This window comes from Oreochromis aureus, linkage group 15 (genome assembly GCF_013358895.1).
Source record: "Oreochromis aureus strain Israel breed Guangdong linkage group 15, ZZ_aureus, whole genome shotgun sequence".
Classification (NCBI taxonomy): Eukaryota; Metazoa; Chordata; class Actinopteri; order Cichliformes; family Cichlidae; genus Oreochromis; species Oreochromis aureus.
In genome coordinates, this window is record NC_052956.1 from 24,308,884 (window position 1) to 24,328,452 (window position 19,569).

Genomic DNA, 19,569 nt, shown 5'->3' on the forward strand with positions numbered 1-19,569 from the left:
TGAGTTAAATTCAGCTTTAACACGGAGTTATAACAGGATGCACGTCAGCAAATGTTGGTCTGATATTTCTGAGTCTAAACAAAGCAGCAGTGATGTTCATAAATTTATTAACGGACCAAGTCGTCTCTTTTTTCCTTCAGATTTTCCATCGTGGCTTTAAATAGATTTTATTTATGAGGCGTTCTTCCAGTCTTTTCCCGGGAATGCACCGGGCATGGTGCCATCATGATGATGCCCACTCAGAACAGCCTCCTACTGTGTCACTATGCTTCTCCTCGCTTAAATAATGAGCTTTTTTGCTTGTTTTAAAGAGCTGCAGAGGGCAGCAAATCAGGTTGATTTTTAAAACAAAAGAACCTCTTGTGGGCTAAACACTTTTCTCCTGGTGTTGCAGAAGGTTAGGTGTGAGTACTCGGTATTGAAAGCTATTCGTACATTAAAATGCAGCTTTTTTTTTTTATGCAGCCAGGTGTGCATCTACAGGGAGGGGATGGGGTGGCATTGGCCCTCCCTGAAGACCCTGCTGTTTATTAATATCTACACTCATTTAATTACTTTGCTGAAGTGCAGTTTTAATCACTTTCTTGCATTATTTTCATGTTGTGCTGTCTGGGTTCCCTATGTGCCCCTGACTGATAAAACCCTGCACACTGCCGTGCACACTGCTCTTTTCTTCTCTGGTTTGCCGACAGCTGTGTTGTTGTTGTTGTTGTTGGTTCTATAGCATCCTCACTTTTCTTGAGTGTAACTGTTTTTTGTTTTTTTTCCTTTCTGTAAATTCAGCTGCTTTGAGTAAACCTATCCTTGTTTCTGATTGGTCACATGCTGCTGACTCCATCACCTTACATGTGAACATGCCCGATGGATGATGCGATGTGAAGCGTGGATCCGCTGCTCTGCTGAGTTTAGTAACATTTTGTCCTGCTTGTGTCTCTCAGGCTCTTTGATGTACCTGAATGAAGCCACGCTGCTCAACAACATCCGAGTGAGATACAGCAAAGACAAAATTTATGTAAGTACAGACATGAGGAGGAGCGGCCGGTCGGTGAAATACTGTGAAATAGAAACCTTTGTGAGGTCGTCCTCACCCTCACCATGCTTTTATTACTCCTGGACTCAATGGTGTGTTAAACACACCTGAAGTTCAGCCTTCAGGTGAACTTCTGGCGCTGAAAATGAAAGCATAAACACCAAAAGGTCACAAAATCAAAAAGAAAAACTCATAAAGGTTCGATTCCTCTGATCATAAAAAGTCAAAATTTTAAACAGAACCCAAATTATTCAGAGCTCGGACGTCACATGACGTCACACGTTATCATCACCCGATGAAGAAAATCAGCTGCCGTGTGTCGTGACCTGCCCGCACTACCTGTGGGCGGAGCGCACGCTCAGTCATGTTTCCACACTTCACTGAAGCGGAGATCTACTCCACCCTCGCCTGAAACAAAAGCATCACATTTTCTTACTGGACAAACGAGTGTACTCCCAGTTCATAAAAAATAACATGTGTGCAGGTTACTGTGTAAATATACATGTAATGTACGGAGGACTGAAGCTGCCAAAATTAAACATTAAATAAATCAGATCAAAACTTTATTAGATGCATTTTTTTTTTTTTTTACATCTACATGTGACATAAATTAATATTTCTGATTAATTTGTAGTATTTATTTTTTCTTGTTGCGCTTCTATTTTTTCACCTATTTCCCCTTAATTTTACTTTTTTGATTTTACATTTTATTTTTGTTTTTAACTGAACGTTTTTTAACATTTTTTATTTCTGATATTTTTTCTAGTTCCTGTTGATTTCCTTACTAAATTTATTTTTAAATAACTTTATTTATATATGTATTTATTTATTTAATCAGTTTAAAGGTTTTTTATTTGCTTTATTTTAATTGTTGCAGTTATTTCTACATTTTCCTTTTTCTGTGTTCTTTATTCTTTCATTCTAAGTCAGATTTACAAACTAAAAATCAATTTTTGTTAGTTATTTTTCATTGCATTGCATTCTGTGTTGCTCTTGTTAATTCACTTTTGCACTGATTGAATAATTTTTTATTTATTTTATATGGATGTCTTTACTTCACTGGGTTCATGAATGATATCGGCTCTTGTCACTTCAAAATGCCTTCAGTAATTATTCATGTCCATCCAGATGAAGAGGACAGCTGTCCTGTGTTTGCTATTATTTAAATAATTATAATTTTGCTGAAGTTCTTTAAGATGAAACAGATATGGGCTAAACAGAGTCTTCAGCTTACTAGCAAACCCTCAGCTGATGATTATTCCTCCTGCTCTGATAGGAGCAGCGGGAGTACACTGGGTGTCTCTTCACCGCGGGGGGCTTTTCGGGCCGGCCTCACACCTTGAACAGCCAGCAGGGGCTCGTGTGGCCTCTGCTGCCTTTGCTATTTAGCTCCATTTTCCTGTGAAGCCTTCCAGCTGATGTCAGCTGGAGTCAGACTTGGTGCACACTGACATCTAGTGACTGAGGAGGGAACTGCATTGTGAAGCTCACAGAGGGCATTTCTAATATAAATCAGGTTTTATTGATAAATGAGGATATTGTAAAGCTTTAGAAATCTCTGCAGCGATTATAAATGTAAATCTAAACCTCTCCCAAACTGAATGTAATCATCGTAACCTCCATGAAGACTGGAAACCCAATCCTCGATCACAATGTGATGCTCAGGAGTTTTATGAATTCTTTAAATTCTTGAGATGTGGCTGAATGCTCGTATTACTGGCTGATATGGAGTTTGGATCAGTACAGAAATGCAGAGTTTTTTTATCCTGATTCTGTTAAACTCTGACAGATTTTGGGGTCTCTCACTTTTTAAAAGTGCTGAAAGAAAAAGTTTGCTGCTCCTTTAGGAGGAGGCAAAGAAATGAGAGACTTTGTTGGTTTTATGAGCCAAATAAGTGATTTTTATAAGTGATTTTTTTTCTTCTTCTTCTTTCAGACATTTGTAGCCAACATCCTGATTGCCGTCAACCCGTACTATGACATCCCGAAGCTTTACTCGCAGGAGACCATCAAGAAGTACCGGGGCCGGTCGCTGGGCACTCTGCCGCCGCACGTTTACGCCATTGGTGAGCAGCTCAGTTTATCACGACTTTTACATGCTGGACAGCATTTCCAGGAACTTGTCACACATTTTTGTTCTCTGCTCGTGACTAAAGCTCAGTTTGATCATTTTTGGTGTGTTTATAGAAAGTTTTCACGGTGCAGAGGGAAACCTTTCGTTTGCCGTGATTTAAAAACACAAACAAATCGTAACCAGAAAGCCTCACATTAAAGAAGAGACAAGAAATATTCTTTTAGTTAGTGGAACTTACTAAGTCGAGGGAACAAGGCATGAGTCATCTCTACAGAGCTCATTTAACCTGCTGAGCTGAGCAAAGTTTGTTTACATATTCAGAAAGTTAAAGACTCCTGAGATGGTTTTGAGGTCAGTATCTTTATTTTAGACTTTTTAAGCAGTTTTTGGACATGCATGCCTTTATTCACTCTGGCAGCTGGAGACCAGATAAGTGTGGAGATTTAAAATGTCCTAATCGCTGTCATTTTTATAAGACTTATTTTAATGTTTCACAAATGGAACAAGATCATTAAAGTCATTAAGAAATTATCAGTTTAATCGTCCTCTAATAATTTAATACCAAAAGCAGTTGTTTTAGGGTGAAAGTTAATGCACCTCCTGTTGTAGTTCTCAATTTGTCCACTATGGGGCAGCCAGCACTCAGATTTCCCAGAGTCCCCTGACCATCATGGTTCCAGACTGACTTATTGAAACCGCAGGGGTTTAATATCTGTTTGATTATTGGGGTCAGCGTGGCGTCTGATCTAACCGCCGCCTCTGTCTGCAGCTGATAAGGCGTACAGGGACATGAAGGTCCTGAAGATGAGCCAGTCCATCATCGTCTCCGGGGAGTCTGGAGCCGGCAAGACTGAAAACACCAAGTTTGTTCTCAGGTGAGGGAGGCGAGGATCTCGTCTTTCAGTGAACGCAGCGAATACCATCCACGTTTTCATGTTTGTGTGATTATTTTAATGTGACCTGTACCGGAGCTTATTATACACAATCAGTTTTGATATCATCGATTTTCAATTGACCTCGTTTGTGATTTTAATTATCAGCTTGTTTTCATAATTAATTGATTGTTTTGTCCAGAAAAGGTCGGAAAATGGTTAAAAGGCCTGTTTTAGTTCATTTAAATGTCCAGTTTCATTCGACTCACTGACCCCAAATATTTTCAACTCCCAAGTTATTCTGATAACTCGGAGTTGAAAATATTTTGCAGTTTTTCTTAAGAAATTACTTATTTGATTATTAAAAGTGGTATTTGATAAATGGTCACACAAAATCTGGACTTTTAAGGCACGTTGTAAAAGCTGTGACGTTACAGTGTTCAGACGATGCGAACACAAATGTTTACAGGAAGGTGAGAGACGGTGATTCTAATAATGCTCTCCTCTGAAGCAGCTGTTCAGTAAGTGTCAGTGTGATGTCACGGTGTTATCCACGGTGGGTGATTGAAGCCAGAAATGAGCCTATTTGGATGAAAGGGTTAGCAGAGAGATCCTCTGAGTACCAAACTATTAAAGGTCCTCTCCGTAGACTTGTTAGATGGTTGGTACAGCACAGGAAGTGATGTCATCGCTCAGATAACCGCAATAAAAATGCTCCAGTTCGGTGACTTCACTTAGCAGACACGAGGTTCAAACAGTGAGGTGTTAAAATATTCACCTGCAGCAGTCTCACGATGAAGCCAGCATCTAGTGGACGTCTGAGGAACTGCAGGTTTGGGCTTTGTTTTTCGCAGAAAGGAAGTGTTTCTGTGAAGGTTACAGGAAACTGTACTGTAGCTTAGGAGGTGGAGAAGGTCACCTACTAATTGGAAGACAAAAGTGTCCTCGGGCAGGGAACAATGTGTTAATCAGAGCATGAATGCGTGTGAATGGGGGAGCGAGGCATGATGTATAAAGTGCTTTTAGTGCTCCAGTGGAAAAGCTCGATATAAGAGTTGTTTACCAGGATCACTGCAGCAGCAGGGGGTGGTTCATTAAAGCCTTAAACCCGTGCAGTGACCCTCTGGTAAACCCAGAGTTTCTGCCTTTCTGATCTACAACAAACCTACTGGATTTGTTTTGTTGAATATCAGAAACTGACTTCTTCCTCCTTCTTACAGCACTTTCAACAGTATTAAAAATGAAATATGGTCCAACAAAAACAGTTTTTATTGAACAAACTTTGATGTTTACTTGCTTTAAAACACCTTAAAGGCTGTAAACCTGTGAGAACCTCTGCTTTAAAATGACAGACGAATCACGTGTTCTCAGGTGTTGATGATGTGCTATGCTTGCAGATACCTGACGACCTCGTACGGAACGGGTCAGGACATCGACGAGAGAATAGTCGAAGGTGAGGTCGCGTCTGCTTCTCTCATCAACTTCCTGTTGAGGTTTGAGTTTAAACTAGACTTTTTTTCTCCCTTGCAGCGAACCCTCTGCTCGAGGCCTTCGGGAATGCCAAAACTGTCCGGAACAACAACAGCAGTCGCTTCGGGAAGTTCGTGGAGATCCACTTCAACGAGAAGGTGCTCAGGGCCGTTCTCGCTCAGTCGATCACGAGCTTTAACGTCTGCGGATAAAAGTTATAAATTACAAATGAAGCCTAATGGCGGCACTTATTCAGCACGATCTGTTTACGTTGATCTTTCTGCTTTTGTGAAGAGACGTGATTTGCCCTGCGCCGTCTCAGACGCTTACGCAGCATAAACTTAGTAATGAGGCCTCACTTATGATCATTTATCTCTTTCGTCTCGCTCTTGTTTATGTGTCCCATAAATCACCGCATTTCCACGTTTCCCAAAGGCGGACTCTTTTTTGTGATTTCCAGCTTTATTATCTGCATTTTTCTTCTTTAAACTTTAATATGAGATAAATTCTTCATATTTAATATTTAATTTCCATTTAATTCACCATGTAATTTATTATAATAACAAAGTGGCAGGATATGAAGATGAAACGCGCTGATAGATGTCATAAATGAGTTGTTTTGTTTTTTTTTCCTGCTCTTCCTCCTCAGAACGCCGTCGTGGGTGGCTTCGTGTCACACTACCTGCTGGAGAAGTCGAGGATCTGTCGGCAGAGCCCAGAGGAGAGGAACTACCACATCTTCTACCGGCTGTGTGCCGGAGCGCCCGAAGACATCCGGCAGAAGTTTCACCTCAGCTCTCCGGACACGTTCCGGGTGCGGATATTAAGATTTTTATCATCCTGACACTCGATAAACCCGATCTGATGGGTGGGGGCTGATGGCTGATGAATGAATGGAGGAGGTGCAGATGATGGGTGGGGGCTGATGAATGAATGGAGGAGGTGCAGATGATGGGTGGGGGGCTGATCGCAGACTTGATGGAAGGACTCTGTATTTTTCTTGTTTCTGTCAAACCAGCACTGAGTGTCTTCTTCTTCATCAAAGCCTAAAACAAACAAAAGTCCTTCATCACCATGAGCTGCCCAAAACCTTAATCTGCCACTGAAAATAGTCCTCAAAACATCACAGTCTACTCATCTTTAAGTCATGTTGGCTGCCAAAATAATCAAAATAAAGAAGAGATGGATGAAGCCGGCATGACTTCCAGAATGGTTCACCTTCTGGATGCTGCTGTGTTGTTTTAACGCTTTATTTCTGTTTTTTTACTTAGTCAAACTGGAGCTCAGAACTCTCAGCCGGTGCAGCAGTACAGTTAACTGCATAGCAGTATTATTATGCAGTACCATTATTGGTCAGGTAGTTGCATTAAAAATGCAATTTAAATGGGTTTAGTTATACAAAAAACTCCAGGAGAACTACTTTCTTTCTGCTTCCTGCATCGCACACCATTACTGTTTACGTCCTGCCAGGACCACTCGAGCCTCTCGGTGTTGCTCTTGCATGGTGATTTGGTTCGTGTTTGTAGTTCAGTTGAAAGAAAATGGTTCTTTTTCATGAACCAGATCAGAATTTCTGGACAGAGTTATTGCAGCTGAGATTGAAGTGCCTCTGCCTGCAGTTGTTAGGTTTGAATCAAAAATAGGTAACAGTAGAATTTTTTTGTTATTACATAATTCTGTCTGAAGCCTAAAAGCCCTCCAACTCCATGTTTGTGCTCTTGTGCTCTTCGTATTTGTCCTCTGTCTGAAACAAGCCAATTTAGCTCCTCCCCCTTTAAGCCAGCTCTCTTCTGACTGGCTGCTCTTCACAAGGAGAAAATGATCCCTCGTGATGTCATACAGATCCAAGGGTTGAAAAACTGTGTGGAACTGAGTGTTTGAAGCAGTTTGAAGGCTCCGCTTGTGGTTCACACGTGTGCATACACTGACCTCATGTGAAGCGTCGGCTGTGCGTAATTTCACAGCTGTGGCTTCAAAGTCTGCAGAGCCTGGTGTGGGTGTGACTCCTGGGTCGACGCTCTGTTAGGAGGAATCCAAAAGATCCAAATAATGGTTTCAAAATCCAAGAAAAATTCAGCCTGCTGTTCCCCTGTTTGAACAGCAGGGGGCAGCTCATCCTCAGTAAAGCCCACCTGCTGCACATGCTCTGTTTATCAGCTGTCAGCGGGGATCGAGGGCGGGGAGGGGGAGGGGGGTGGTAGGTGGTCGTGTTTGCCATCAGGTTTGCCACCTGCAGCAACAAACGCAGACGTCCACAGTCCCGAGGTGCAACGGAGGCGAAAGCAGCCGTGATGGCTGTTACACGACTAGTGTCAAAAATCGTGCTGATTTCTGTGCCGTCAGCACTCTAACATGTAATCTGTGACAGACAGGAACATGGGACTTCAGAGTGCCTAGCAACCGGACTTTAGGGAAAACAACAACATCACTGATACAGAAGAATCATGACAGCAAACTAAAGTTAAAAAGCAAACAGACTGAGAGATGATGGTTTTGCTTTCTTTTGGTTCACCTGAGAGGACCTGACTCATCCTCATCTTCAAGTCTTCTGGAGAAGAAGAAAACCTGAGGTCACTTTCTTTGTTCAGGGTCATTTCTTTTATTGGCAGCTTCTAAATTCAGTCATCTACTCTCACCTCCGTCACTCTTGGGCCTCAAAGTGCCGACGTTTGCTCTACGGCGCCCGCCCCTGTCCCCCTGCAACTTATTACACCTCCTGCAGCTTCTGATGGTTCATGCATCTGCACTTTCCCCCAATGATGCGGAGGGAGAAAAATGCTCACACGGTCTGAGCCGTGACAAACTCCTGAAGTTCAGCTTTTGTGCATCACAGGAGGAGCTGAGGTGTGTTCAGGTCCACGAAGGCTTGTTTAAAGGGTCAAAGTGCCGATGACTCCAAAGAGAGCAAAGAGAAGGTGTTTTCATCATTAAATACTGAAGAGAACATGAAGTGCATTTGATCTAAGGAGGGAAGAGAACATGAAGCAAAAAGGTAAAGGAACAAAAACGGTGAATAAAGAAGGAAGCAATATGGGAAGATGCTGCTTCAGGAGGGAAGGAAACAGGAAACTATGATACTAAGGAGGAAAGTTAAAAACACTGAAGGATTTCCTTTTTTCAGAAGAGGTGGAAGAAGGGATAGAGGTTGAGGAAAGATAATAAGGAAGGAAAGAAATGGGAAGAAAGCTATAAGGAAGGACAGAAGGAAACAAGGAAGATGAAGGAAGCAAGTTGCAAACAAATGCAAGGGTCGAAAGAAGGAAATGGAAATGGGTAACGAACGAGGCTAGATTAAGGAAATAAGGAGTCAGAAGAAGAAAGAGGGAAAGACAGAAAAGGGAAATTAAGGAAGCAGACAACAAAAGGCTGAAGGAGGGAAGGAAAGGTGAAAAGAAAGGACATAAGGAACCACATGAATACAAGAGAAAAAGAAAGGAGGAGGTAATAAAGGAAATAAGTCAATAGTCAAGTAAGTAAATGGACAAATGGAGGAAAAAAGTAAGGAAACAGGAAAAAAAAAAAGGTAGGAGTAGTTAGGACTGAAGGAAGGTGACAAAAGAAACAGAAGAAGTAAAGAAGGATAGATGAAAGGACATGAGGAAGAGAATAAAGAAGAAAAGATGTGTGAAAAGAAGACATACAGGACAGGAGGAAGAGAGGGTGGAAGTAACTGAGGAAGCGTCAGAAGGAGGATAGAAGCCAGGAAAGAAAGGAATACGTGGGAAAAAAGAAGGGCAGAAGAATGCAATGGAGGCTAAATGAAGTCCCAGAAATCTTGAGAAAAAGTACTCGAGTATTTACTGCAGTAAACAGGCTGAGGTGCGTTTCACCTCCTCGGGGTGACTCTGAGGTTGTTCAGGAGGAAAACGAGACGCTCCCATCGGCAGTCTGCCGGGGAGACGGAGGACACTCGGTCCTCTCGGTGGCTTCGGCTCTAATGAAAGTTTTTGTTTATGTTCATCTTCTCGGCTAGAAAAAGGCTCGCCTCTCCAAACAAGATAAGCCCTGCTCAAATCAAGCCTCCCCCTCTCCCCGAGACACCTGGGAGGTGAGCGCCAGAGCCACTGTCATCTCGTGTCTGTGCAGAGAGGAGGAGGAGGATATCAGCAGAGTGAAGCTGCTTTTAATGCAAATGCAATTATCCAGGTGAACTCTGACCGTCTCTGAAGCAAACCGTTTCCTGCTCTTTGTTGAGTCCATGCGTGGAAACTACTCAAGATCATCTCCTGCACACAAACTCTGAGAGCACAGTGTTCCCATTTGACTGATGATTTAAGCCGTAAAACAAAGCGCTTCCTGGACCTGCATCCATACATGGAGGCGCGCGAGGCCGCCTGTCAAAGACTCGAATCTGAAAATGACATTAGTGCAAAAACACCAAGTTTTTTGCTTCATTTCTAGTTATTGTTGCTATGTTTTAACTTTGACAACAGCACATTTAGTTGGATTTGTTTCATTTCTGCTCATTTTTTACCTTTTGAAACTGCATCTTGAAGTATTTTAGATATACAACTTTACAGGACGAGCCAAAACACCACTCGAAGATAAATATACGAAAGTTGTTTGAGAAAAATGCTGACAGTAGTAAGTGACTCATATTAGACTATAGAAAATAAAATTTTCTATTGAAAATGTTATTATTTTTGCCTTAGTTATAATAGTCAGAGGCTTGTGGAGTCCCCCTTAATGTAATCACAGTTATTAAAATGTATTTGTATGGCTCTGATTTTAAAACAGTGGTGATAATTTTATTTCAGTTGTACTTTTCATGCAAGTTGCACAAAGTGCTTTCCAGAGCAGGGAGTGCCAATAAAAATACATACATTAAAAAAAAATGGATAAATAATCAAAATTAGTTAGTTTTTCTTCACCAGGATTTATAAAAGCTAAGACAACAAACTAAATACTAACTTTAAAACAGCAAACCAGAGATAAAAATCAAAGCTGCTGTCAGTCTGGGAGTCTGAGGATAAACAGCCTTTAATGTCTGATGGTCTTTGATCCTCAGAGTTTTGGATCTTTATCTTTTATTTGTAGTTTTCAGGACTCTGGACTCCAAAGACCACCTCTGTCTGCCGAGTGCGATTCAAAAACCTTTTTTGTTCTTTGAAGCTGACAAACTGCGTGACAGTTACATTTATGAAGTCGAGACCCGAACAGTCGAAGAAGCTAAAAGACCCAATTTAGCAGATCTTTCCCCCATGGTGGTCTGAGGAAGAAGTTCAGGGCATTTCTGCTGGAACGAAATCACAGTGGTTTAATGTTTTGAGTCTTTTTTTTTTTTTCTTTTTTTTTTAAATGGCAGCCTTGCCCAAGTAATGCTCACGAGGTTAACCGCACTGGCTCGTATGATGTCGGGTGATTTCTGATGTGCTCTTTCTTTTTAATCTGCCTTTGAAACTTTGGTTTTGCTCATCTGTCCTCTCTCTTGTGTCTCGTTGCTTTGCAGTACCTGAACAGAGGATGCACACGGTTCTTCGCTACCAAAGACACAGACAAGCACATCATGCAGAATCGCAAGAGCCCAGAGGTACAGTACGCAGAAAAGTCTCTGAGTTCAACCAGTTCACGAAACCTGGACCACAGAATAAGCAGAAAAACACAGTTTCACTAAAATGTGAGGCTGATATTACAGCATTAAAGCAACATACTGATCAATCCAGCTATATATTTTATTGTTGAACTCTGTTAGAGCAGCTTTGCATGATTCAGAGTTCAGAATAATCCTTATATATTTATGATCCTGGGACTTCTGCAGCTTCTCAAATCATCCTGTATGTGAAAAGAGGTGTTTTAGCCCCTCCCCTTTTAAGTAAACTTTATTTTGATTGGCAGACGCTCATAAACACGGGGTTTGGAAAGCAGGTGGGTGGGGATTCTTGCCCGAGGTGATCATATCTGGGATATCTACACTCTGTGATGTCATAGAGAGTAGGAAAAAACTGAGAGTTTAGATAGATCAGATATAGATCTGATGAGGTAATTTAGTTTCCACAAACAAGTTTAGTTGCTAAATTGAGTTTTTGAGCTGCAAATTTCCCCCTTTTTCTTTTCTGTAAACAGCAGAGAGGACTTTTTGTCCTCTTGTAGCTGCAGTAAATTTGTGTCCCCCGAGTTTGATTCCCAATCTTAGAAAGGAAACTCTAAAAACTAAGAAGAAAAACGTCGACTCATCCCCCCGTGGGCTGGAAAAAAGGAAACGGTCGCTTTGCAAACTCCATTAGCTCCTCGTTAAACCTGACTCAGCAGGTTCGTTCACGTCGTTACGCCCTCCAGCTCCAGTCGTTGTGTGAGTGAGCCTCTCTTATCTCTCCAATCATTCTGTCTGTTTGTCCAGTGGGAGCTTTTCAGAAAGAATAAAAGAACTAAGAACTTGGCTTTAACGTATTTGTCAGTTTGTGGAAAAAGTCGTTTTTTTTATGGGGGAAAAGAAGAAGAAGAAACCTGCCTGTGAAGCGCGTGCGTGTCTTCACTGATAATTACAGACTTTTCATGAGAAACGTGTGTGATGTTTTTCATCTGCACAGAAAACCAACATGTGAAAGACTGAAAAATGAAAAAGATTATCCTGCACACGAATAAAAATCCAAATTCTGATTCAGCCACTCGATCTGCTGCACGATGCTTTTACATGCCCAGCTTCGGTTTTTATATCTGTTAAATTATTTCATTTAAATGATCTTTTTCTAAAACATTTTTGATGATCGGAAACATTTTTTTGTTACAAATATGCACAAAAATAAGAAATCATGAAGTACATGAGTACAGCTTCACCATCATGACAGCAAACATCTGGAAGCAGCTGTTTCACTTCATCGCTGTAACAGCTGTAGCTGGAAAAAAACTTGCAGTTCAAAAAAAATTTTTAAAAGAAGGAGATTTACAAAAATCTGGGTTTTGGAAATTTGACCAGCTTCTGAGATTTTCTTCAAAAACATATATCTGTGTTAAAAATCTAGAAACCTTTCTAAATCAACAAGGAGAAAAAAAATCACGTGTCACACATCAAACAATCAAACCAGCACAAAAATGGACTCTGTAAGCTGATGGGAGCATTCCTCAGACCTTTATCTGGTTCAGAAATTATGGTCCATGCTGACGAGACAGCTTCACAGACTGCACAGAACATCTGTGATGAGAATCAGAGGCGCTCTGTTAGATTTAACTGTGGACTCAGGCAGGCTGTGTGGTTTAGATGGTGCTCGGATGGTACAAGGCAGCATGGATCCAAATTCTGTTGAGTCTGTGTGAACTTTAGTATCACTTTCCTGCTTTTTGGCTGGCAAGACTGGCACCTGGTGTGGTCTTCTGCTGCTGTAGCCCATTCAGAGATGCTCTTCTGCATACCTTCACTGAAATGAGAGAGTATTTGAGCTACTGTGGCCTCCCTGTCAGCCCAAAGCAGTCTGGCCATCATTCTCCTCTAACCTGTAACTGAATATTTTAGCCCTTGTGTGGGAAACTCCCAGCAGATCAGCAGCTTCTGAAACACTCGGACCAGCCTCAATCCAATCTCATCAACTTATTAGATGTATATTTAATGAGCAGGTGTGTCTAATAAACTGGCCTGCAAGTGTATACGGTTAAATAACAGGCCCATAAAGGCGATAAGTACGACATTGTGAATCTTAGAACTAATTGAAAGTTTGAATCTGAGGTCGTTCGTTAACATGCTGGTCCATTCGTGCTACCTAAAGCCTCAGAGATGGAAATAAACTGACATTAAACCAGGAAACGCAGCTTTGATTATATGCATTTCGTTACGAGGCAGCAGATAATCCTAACAGCAGCCACCCTGTGATAATTCATTAGTGCTGTTGTGTAATGTTCTGGCCTGAAATTGCTCGCTGCAAACCGGCTCTGCTTATATAATCTCCTCGTTTTCAGATGCTTCATATATAAACAGCAAACATTTTAATTAGCAGCCAGACCGAGAGCCTCGGCACAGCGCGGGACATTTAACACTGTGCATTAATAAGAAAAGCTCATCATGTGAAATGAGCTCCTTTCTTTGCCTATGGCTTTTGATTAATTATGCACAAGTGCTCTATTACGCGTCTGTACACGGCTTCCCCTGCAGTGCGTCGGTATTAATTATTGCAGCCATTAACAGGAGCACGGACAGTACATCGGAGCGCTGCTGAAGATGGGGGATGGAAAGAGGAAGAATCCAGTCGCATCCATCCATGACAGGTGGTTAAGACCATTGTCGTTTTAGTCTTTCATCTGCATCTTACTGAAGATTTAAACTGTAGAAGTCTCTGGGTGAAGAGCAAGATTAGTTCAAGGTCTTACAGAACAGTTTATATAAGGTCTTTATGTGAGGTACTCCTACAATTGGATCCGGTACAGTCTTTAAAACAAGTCTACCAACACTGTCCTCTATGATGATATATGCACAGCCATCCATCCATCATGCAACAGTCTAAGACCTCCCTCACCCCGGCCACCTGTTCCAGCAACTTGCCCCCCTATTGTTCCAGAGAAATATAATCTCTCCAGCAAGTCCTGGACTTCCCCGAAAAGCCTCAACTGGAGGCTCTGGAGGTGGCGTTGTAGGAGTTTGATCCTTTGTGGACTGGGTTGGAGGTCCTGGTGCTGCTTTTAAATCTGGTTATATGCACATTCAGTCTACCTTCAGTTTTATTCACATAACAGACCTTTACTTGGCTCAAAATGGGGGGGAAAAGCACAGTGTAGCATCAGTTCAGAGTCACAGTCGTCTCAAAATGCTTTGTAGATGTTTTATAGAACCCCAAGAATCAGATGATTCTGTGTGAGCAGCATTTGGCGACTGTGGGGAGGAATAACTCACTTTTAACAGGAAGAAACCTTCTGCAGAACCAGACTCGGGGACGGGAAGCCATCTGTGACTGAGAAAAGAAAGTTTATAGATGCCGTGCATCATGGGAAGTCCCAAAGCAGTGTCATCATACAGCACGTTCTTAGTGTCCAAAACCCCAAACAGCAATCCAGTAAAACCAATAAAACAACAATAAACACAAAAAACAACTCTAATATTAAATTCCAGTGACATCAGGGTTTCTCTTCAGAATAAAAACATGCAGAAGGAGAAAGAAGCTGTCAGATTTTTCGACAGATCTGCTCTCCTCGTCCTTTAATTCAGCGCGAGGGTGAAATAGATCAGGTGTCAAACTGTGGACTCCTTAAAAAAAAATCGCAGAATTAAAACGTTTTGGCAGAATAAAAAAAGACAGATTGTTGGACAACAGCGACATATTTATTTCAGGTCCTTTTGTTGTAGCCCGGGAAACACAATTATCTGGCAGCATCGGAGTGGGAGGCTTGTTTAGTAGAAAGGAGGCACACAAAGGAAGAAAGTTGTCCTGGGAAATGATCTTCGAAAAGTTTGTTTTTTGCGTGTCCTCTTGCTTTATTTCATGACTTCCTCAGAGACCCGAGTAAAGAAGTATTTGCAGACAATCTCCAGCTTTTGTGCCTTAACTTGAGCTCTGGGAGGGAGGGCGTGCGGCAGGGCAGCTCAGGTAATATCTGATAAAATCCCGGATCACAGAGGAATATCCCGCATTAACTCTGAGGCGGCCTCGGAGATCAAATGTTAGGGAAACTCGAGCTTCGCTCCTCCCACCTGGTGCTTCGGGTTCATGAAAACAAATGGTGAGCGGGATCAGTCCCAGATTAGCTCGAGTGCAGCTGCAGTAATCTCTGATAAATGATGTGCTGTATGTCTCCTCACTGCTCCGGCTCGTGTCACGCAGGACGACCAGGTGATTGGCTGTTTCTCCTCTCGCTTCTCTGACTTTCCGAGCATGCTTTCAGCTCTGCAGTGCTTTCTGCTCCTTCCTGCTTTGTAGAAAATAATCAAGCCTTTCAGTCAACCCGTGTCTGCTTTTGTACATCTGGGAATGTCACATGATTAGTTCAGTACCTGGCCTGTCTCAGAAATGGAGAGGTAATTTATCCATTCAAATCAGCTGTGTCCGGACACATCAAAGATCCAAGATCCATATGTGGCCGTCTAAAGGAAGCACTTATCTTAGCTTGACCGCTGCCTGAAGCTGTCCTGTGCCTAGATTTGACTCCATTGTGGAGTTTATTCTAGATATGACAATATTTATGTCACTTCCACCCAAAACTGCAATATTAACTAACACTTAAATCAAAATAAAGTTAAGTATGGATCTGACTCTGCACTGAAATAAGCGCAATGATGGCTGACACCAAACCATAAGTGCCGTGTTTTCTTCATTGCAGTGAATTACTCCTGTAATAAATACCAGAACATTAATTTATTAATAATAATTTTTTACATTATAACACATACTGTTGTAGCTGCAGATGATTTTAGTCAGGCTGTTTCAAAACAGGACCGTATATTCATAAATGCACATTTTAAATAGAGCACAGAGTGTAGTGTTTTCATCCTAAATGCAGTGGAGTAGAAGCAAGTACTCAGTTACCTTCCATAACCTGTCCTATGTGAGCACCCAGCCCATTAGTGTTTGCTGGGAGGCTGTTGGGCTGTGGCTTCGTGCAGGTTTCAGCTTCCGTGTTGCTAAAGTTTTTCTTCAGATGATTTTCAGGCGTCTGAGTGAAATTTAATCACATTTTTGTCTCATAACCAAAACCAGTGAGGGAGTGAGTGCTCCTAATGCTCCTAATGCTTCTAATGTGTAAATAAATACCGGTTAAACTGACTGATGTTTGCAGAAATGCTCCCTTCTGGCTGTTGATTCGACTGCTTGAGCTTTAGTGGGGGGAAAAAGGTAGAGAAAAATCCGGAGAGAACCTGATTAAATGGAAGAACCGGCTAAGCAAAAGAATTCGTTTTCCACTTAATCCGCTATCACAAGGGACACGCGGGCGCTGGTGTCTATAGTTTAGCCCGTGGTTATCGTCACACTGCGGCATTCCTGGGTGGGTTTTTCAGGTGTGTTTGTGTGTTTTTCTTCCTACTTCTCTCTGCTGAAGATTGTGCTTCTTCTTTCACTGCCTGCTCTGCTTTGTGCAACACGATCAGTGATAAACAGGGTGATTGCTGCACTGCGCAGAGACACTGCAGAGTGAAGTCGAAATTAGGTTAGAATGATTTGGAGATTCTCCAAAGTGAAGGAAGAGAAGCGAGCAGGTAGGCAGAAAGGTAAAAATGAAAAGCGGTAAAGAAATGAAGTTAGAAGTGAGTTGTGTAAGAAAGGACACGAGAATAAAAATATGAAGGAGATGGAGATGAGCAGAGATTTGACGTTTTCTCTCCTGGTTCCTCAGCACACAAAGTCGGGCCCGTTGAAGGACCCGCTGCTGGACGACCACGGCGACTTCGCCAGGATGTGCGTAGCCATGAAGAAGATCGGCCTGGACGACACAGAGAAGCTGGATCTGTTCAGGGTTGTGGCCGGCGTGCTGCACCTCGGAAACATCGACTTCGAGGAGGCTGGAAGCACATCAGGTGAGCCCAAAAAGTCACACATGTGAACCTGTTTTTGGATTTGGAGAAAACATTTAACGTCCTTTGTGTTCTTTGGGTTTGTGGGGCATCGCACCTGTTGTTGCGGGCTGTTCGGTCCATTTACAACCTCAGACAGAGTTTTGGTCAGACTCACTCAGAGTGTGTCTATCATGTACTTGTATTGGGGGAAACTTGGTTCATTATTTTGCAGACTGAGGAGGGATTGAATCTGCTGATTGGTAGATGACTGCTCGGTCCTGAAGCTTCTTGGAGATGATGTGATTCTGTTGACAACCTGCAGTTTGGTGCCCAGAGCGAAGTCACCGGGTTGTGAATTGGCACCTCTAAGTTCGAGTCTGTGTCCTATTCTGGGCTGGCAATGAGTCGCTGCTCCGAGTGGAGGAGTTTGGTGTCACGACTCGTGCTCAGCAGTGAGTGAAGAAGGAGCAGGAGGATAACTAATGCAGATGCTGTGACGAAGAGAGAGCTGGGTGTGACAGCAAGGCTGTTGATCTACATTCCCACCATCACCTTCAGCCACGAGCTGTCGGTACTGACTGAAAGAATGAGATTGTGGAGGGAAGAGTGTGAGTGGGCTGTCCCTCAGAGATGGAGTCTGGAGATCGGCCATCCAGGACAAGCTCGGAGCAGAGCCACTGCTCCTCAACAACAAAAAGGAGCTGGTTCAGATGCTTTAGGTGTCTGATTAGGACGCCTCCTAGCTGAGGTGTTATGGGCATGTCCCACTGGGAGGGGACCCTGAGGCAAAACAACTTGTTGGAGAGTTTAATGGGCTGTTGCCCCTGCCACCCGGCTAAGTGTGATGGATGGATCAGAAAAATTCCACACTGAAGATTTAAAACTGGAAAAACGTGAAATTCATGAACAGCGTTGTGAAGATAATAAACCCTTAAACTTTCTCAGAACCTCTATCAAACTTTTTTTTTCTGCGTCCCAGGTTGGCGGATGTGTCGCTGCCATTTTGACTTCCTCAATTTGTCATTCAAATGTCAGATTTCACACTGAGCTGACTCCAATCCAACAAAAATAGCAGAAGGCCAAACAGGTCGTTCTCTACGACTTTAAAAATGCAAAGACGGCACGTCGAAGCATTCACTGAAAGACGGGAGGGAAGCGCAGCTGTAATTGATGTGGGGATGGAGGTCAGATTTACCTGCATGATCCCGCTGCATTAAAATCACAGTCCTGAGCAGGAAGGCATTTAAAAAAGTGCTTCTGTGTGTGTTGCTGCTGCTGCAGCCTGTACCACCATGTGACCTGAAATTTAGCTAATATGAATAAAGTTCTGCACCGAAATGTTATTTAATGAAACTTCCTGTGCTTGTGGTTTACATATCCAACCCTGCCCATCAGTCTGTCTGACAGAGAGCACCGATGGAGCGATTGATTGTGCACATTTTCCAGAGTTTGGACCTTCCTGTTTGCACCTTCACTTCCACTCACTGATTACGTTTCAGCACTAAAGACTACTTTAAGAACCCTTCTCGATCGCTCTCCGCAGTCATAAGGCAGCCACGATCCCAGCTTTGATGAAGCTGTGCCGATTGATGCCTCAGAAAGGAGAAGAGAGTGGCGTAATCCATAATCCACAAACCTTTTGTGCGGCTCTGCTGTTGGTTTATTAACCAGCTAGCTATTAAGTCTGCTAACTGAATAATAAGTAATTAAAACTACACCAGAAAGATTGATCCCAGCAGATCAGGACGGATCAGGACGTGAAGCGCTGTAACTTGACAGAGTGCGACGTGGCCGGTAGCTCTAACTGATGAGGCAGGCGTTCTCTGAGCGGAGCCCTGCAGCGCTCAGTGATTGCATTTGCTCTGTATCAGAAGTCATCCATCTCTCGGGCTTCCCGGCTCCTAAACGGCACCAGTTTGGCTCCTGAGACGCAGATGCCTCTTTGATCTCATCCCTCAAAGCTCTGCGCTGTGATTGATTGCTGTAATATTCAGCCTCGATCTCCCTCCGTCTCACTTCAGCCTCGTTGCGATGGCTGATAGATGTCGCAGGTCTGACAGCGGAGTCATAGAAGGACGTTTTCTTCTTGTTGCACTTTGTTTTTCTTCGCAGATGAAAAACACTCAGAACACTAATGACTAATCTCGAGTTATTTTTCTCTGGCTGAGGGGAAATTCATTAATTACACAGCCAACAAACTAATTCTGTAATTATTCCAGTGAATATTTCAGGGATTATGCTCTCTGCACTCGCAGAGGCATTTCGCGGTGCCTCGTTGTTCCACAGCGGTTCACACCCGAACCCTCGGGGAGGCTCAGTTTCCATGAAAATCAGCTGATCCTTTGAACTTCAACTCGGTGTTGAAGTTCCTCATCTCTCAGTTCCTCCCCGTCGTTTTCTCTCTGCGCCGGAAAGAAGAGGAAGCGCAGCAGGGAGCCTATTAAACAGACTGGTTTTCACAGCAGGGGGCTCACTTGGTGCATGTTTTACAGTAAGCAAGGACAGAGCGTTCAGGCCGAGGAGCCAATCAGGCTGGACTATTGAGACGGGCTTGGCTTGCAGTTGCAGAGAGGTCCCTTGGGGAGCTTTTAAAGAATATTTACTTTTCTTAGACCCAGAAAGCATGTAGAAGTCAAGTTCATTTAAACATCCAGCTCCTTTAAGTCCTCAAAGCGAGTATTTGACGACTCAGCTATTCCTAATGCCGCCGTTCACA

General features: G+C 42.8%; 1 protein-coding gene across 7 annotated transcripts in view; it reads left to right on the forward strand.

Annotated features, from left to right (window-relative positions):
• myo6a (myosin VIa) overlaps positions 1-19,569 on the forward strand; it is a 147,433-nt gene that overhangs the window by 29,611 nt on the left and 98,253 nt on the right. For all 7 annotated transcript variants that reach the window (XM_031751531.2, XM_039598786.1, XM_039598788.1 and 4 more), the window contains exons 4-11: positions 939-1,012; positions 2,967-3,096; positions 3,874-3,979; positions 5,374-5,429; positions 5,507-5,604; positions 6,096-6,260; positions 10,896-10,976; positions 16,694-16,874. In XM_031751531.2, the coding sequence (XP_031607391.1) occupies positions 939-1,012; positions 2,967-3,096; positions 3,874-3,979; positions 5,374-5,429; positions 5,507-5,604; positions 6,096-6,260; positions 10,896-10,976; positions 16,694-16,874 (891 nt within the window). The remainder of the gene's footprint in view (positions 1-938; positions 1,013-2,966; positions 3,097-3,873; positions 3,980-5,373; positions 5,430-5,506; positions 5,605-6,095; positions 6,261-10,895; positions 10,977-16,693; positions 16,875-19,569) is intronic.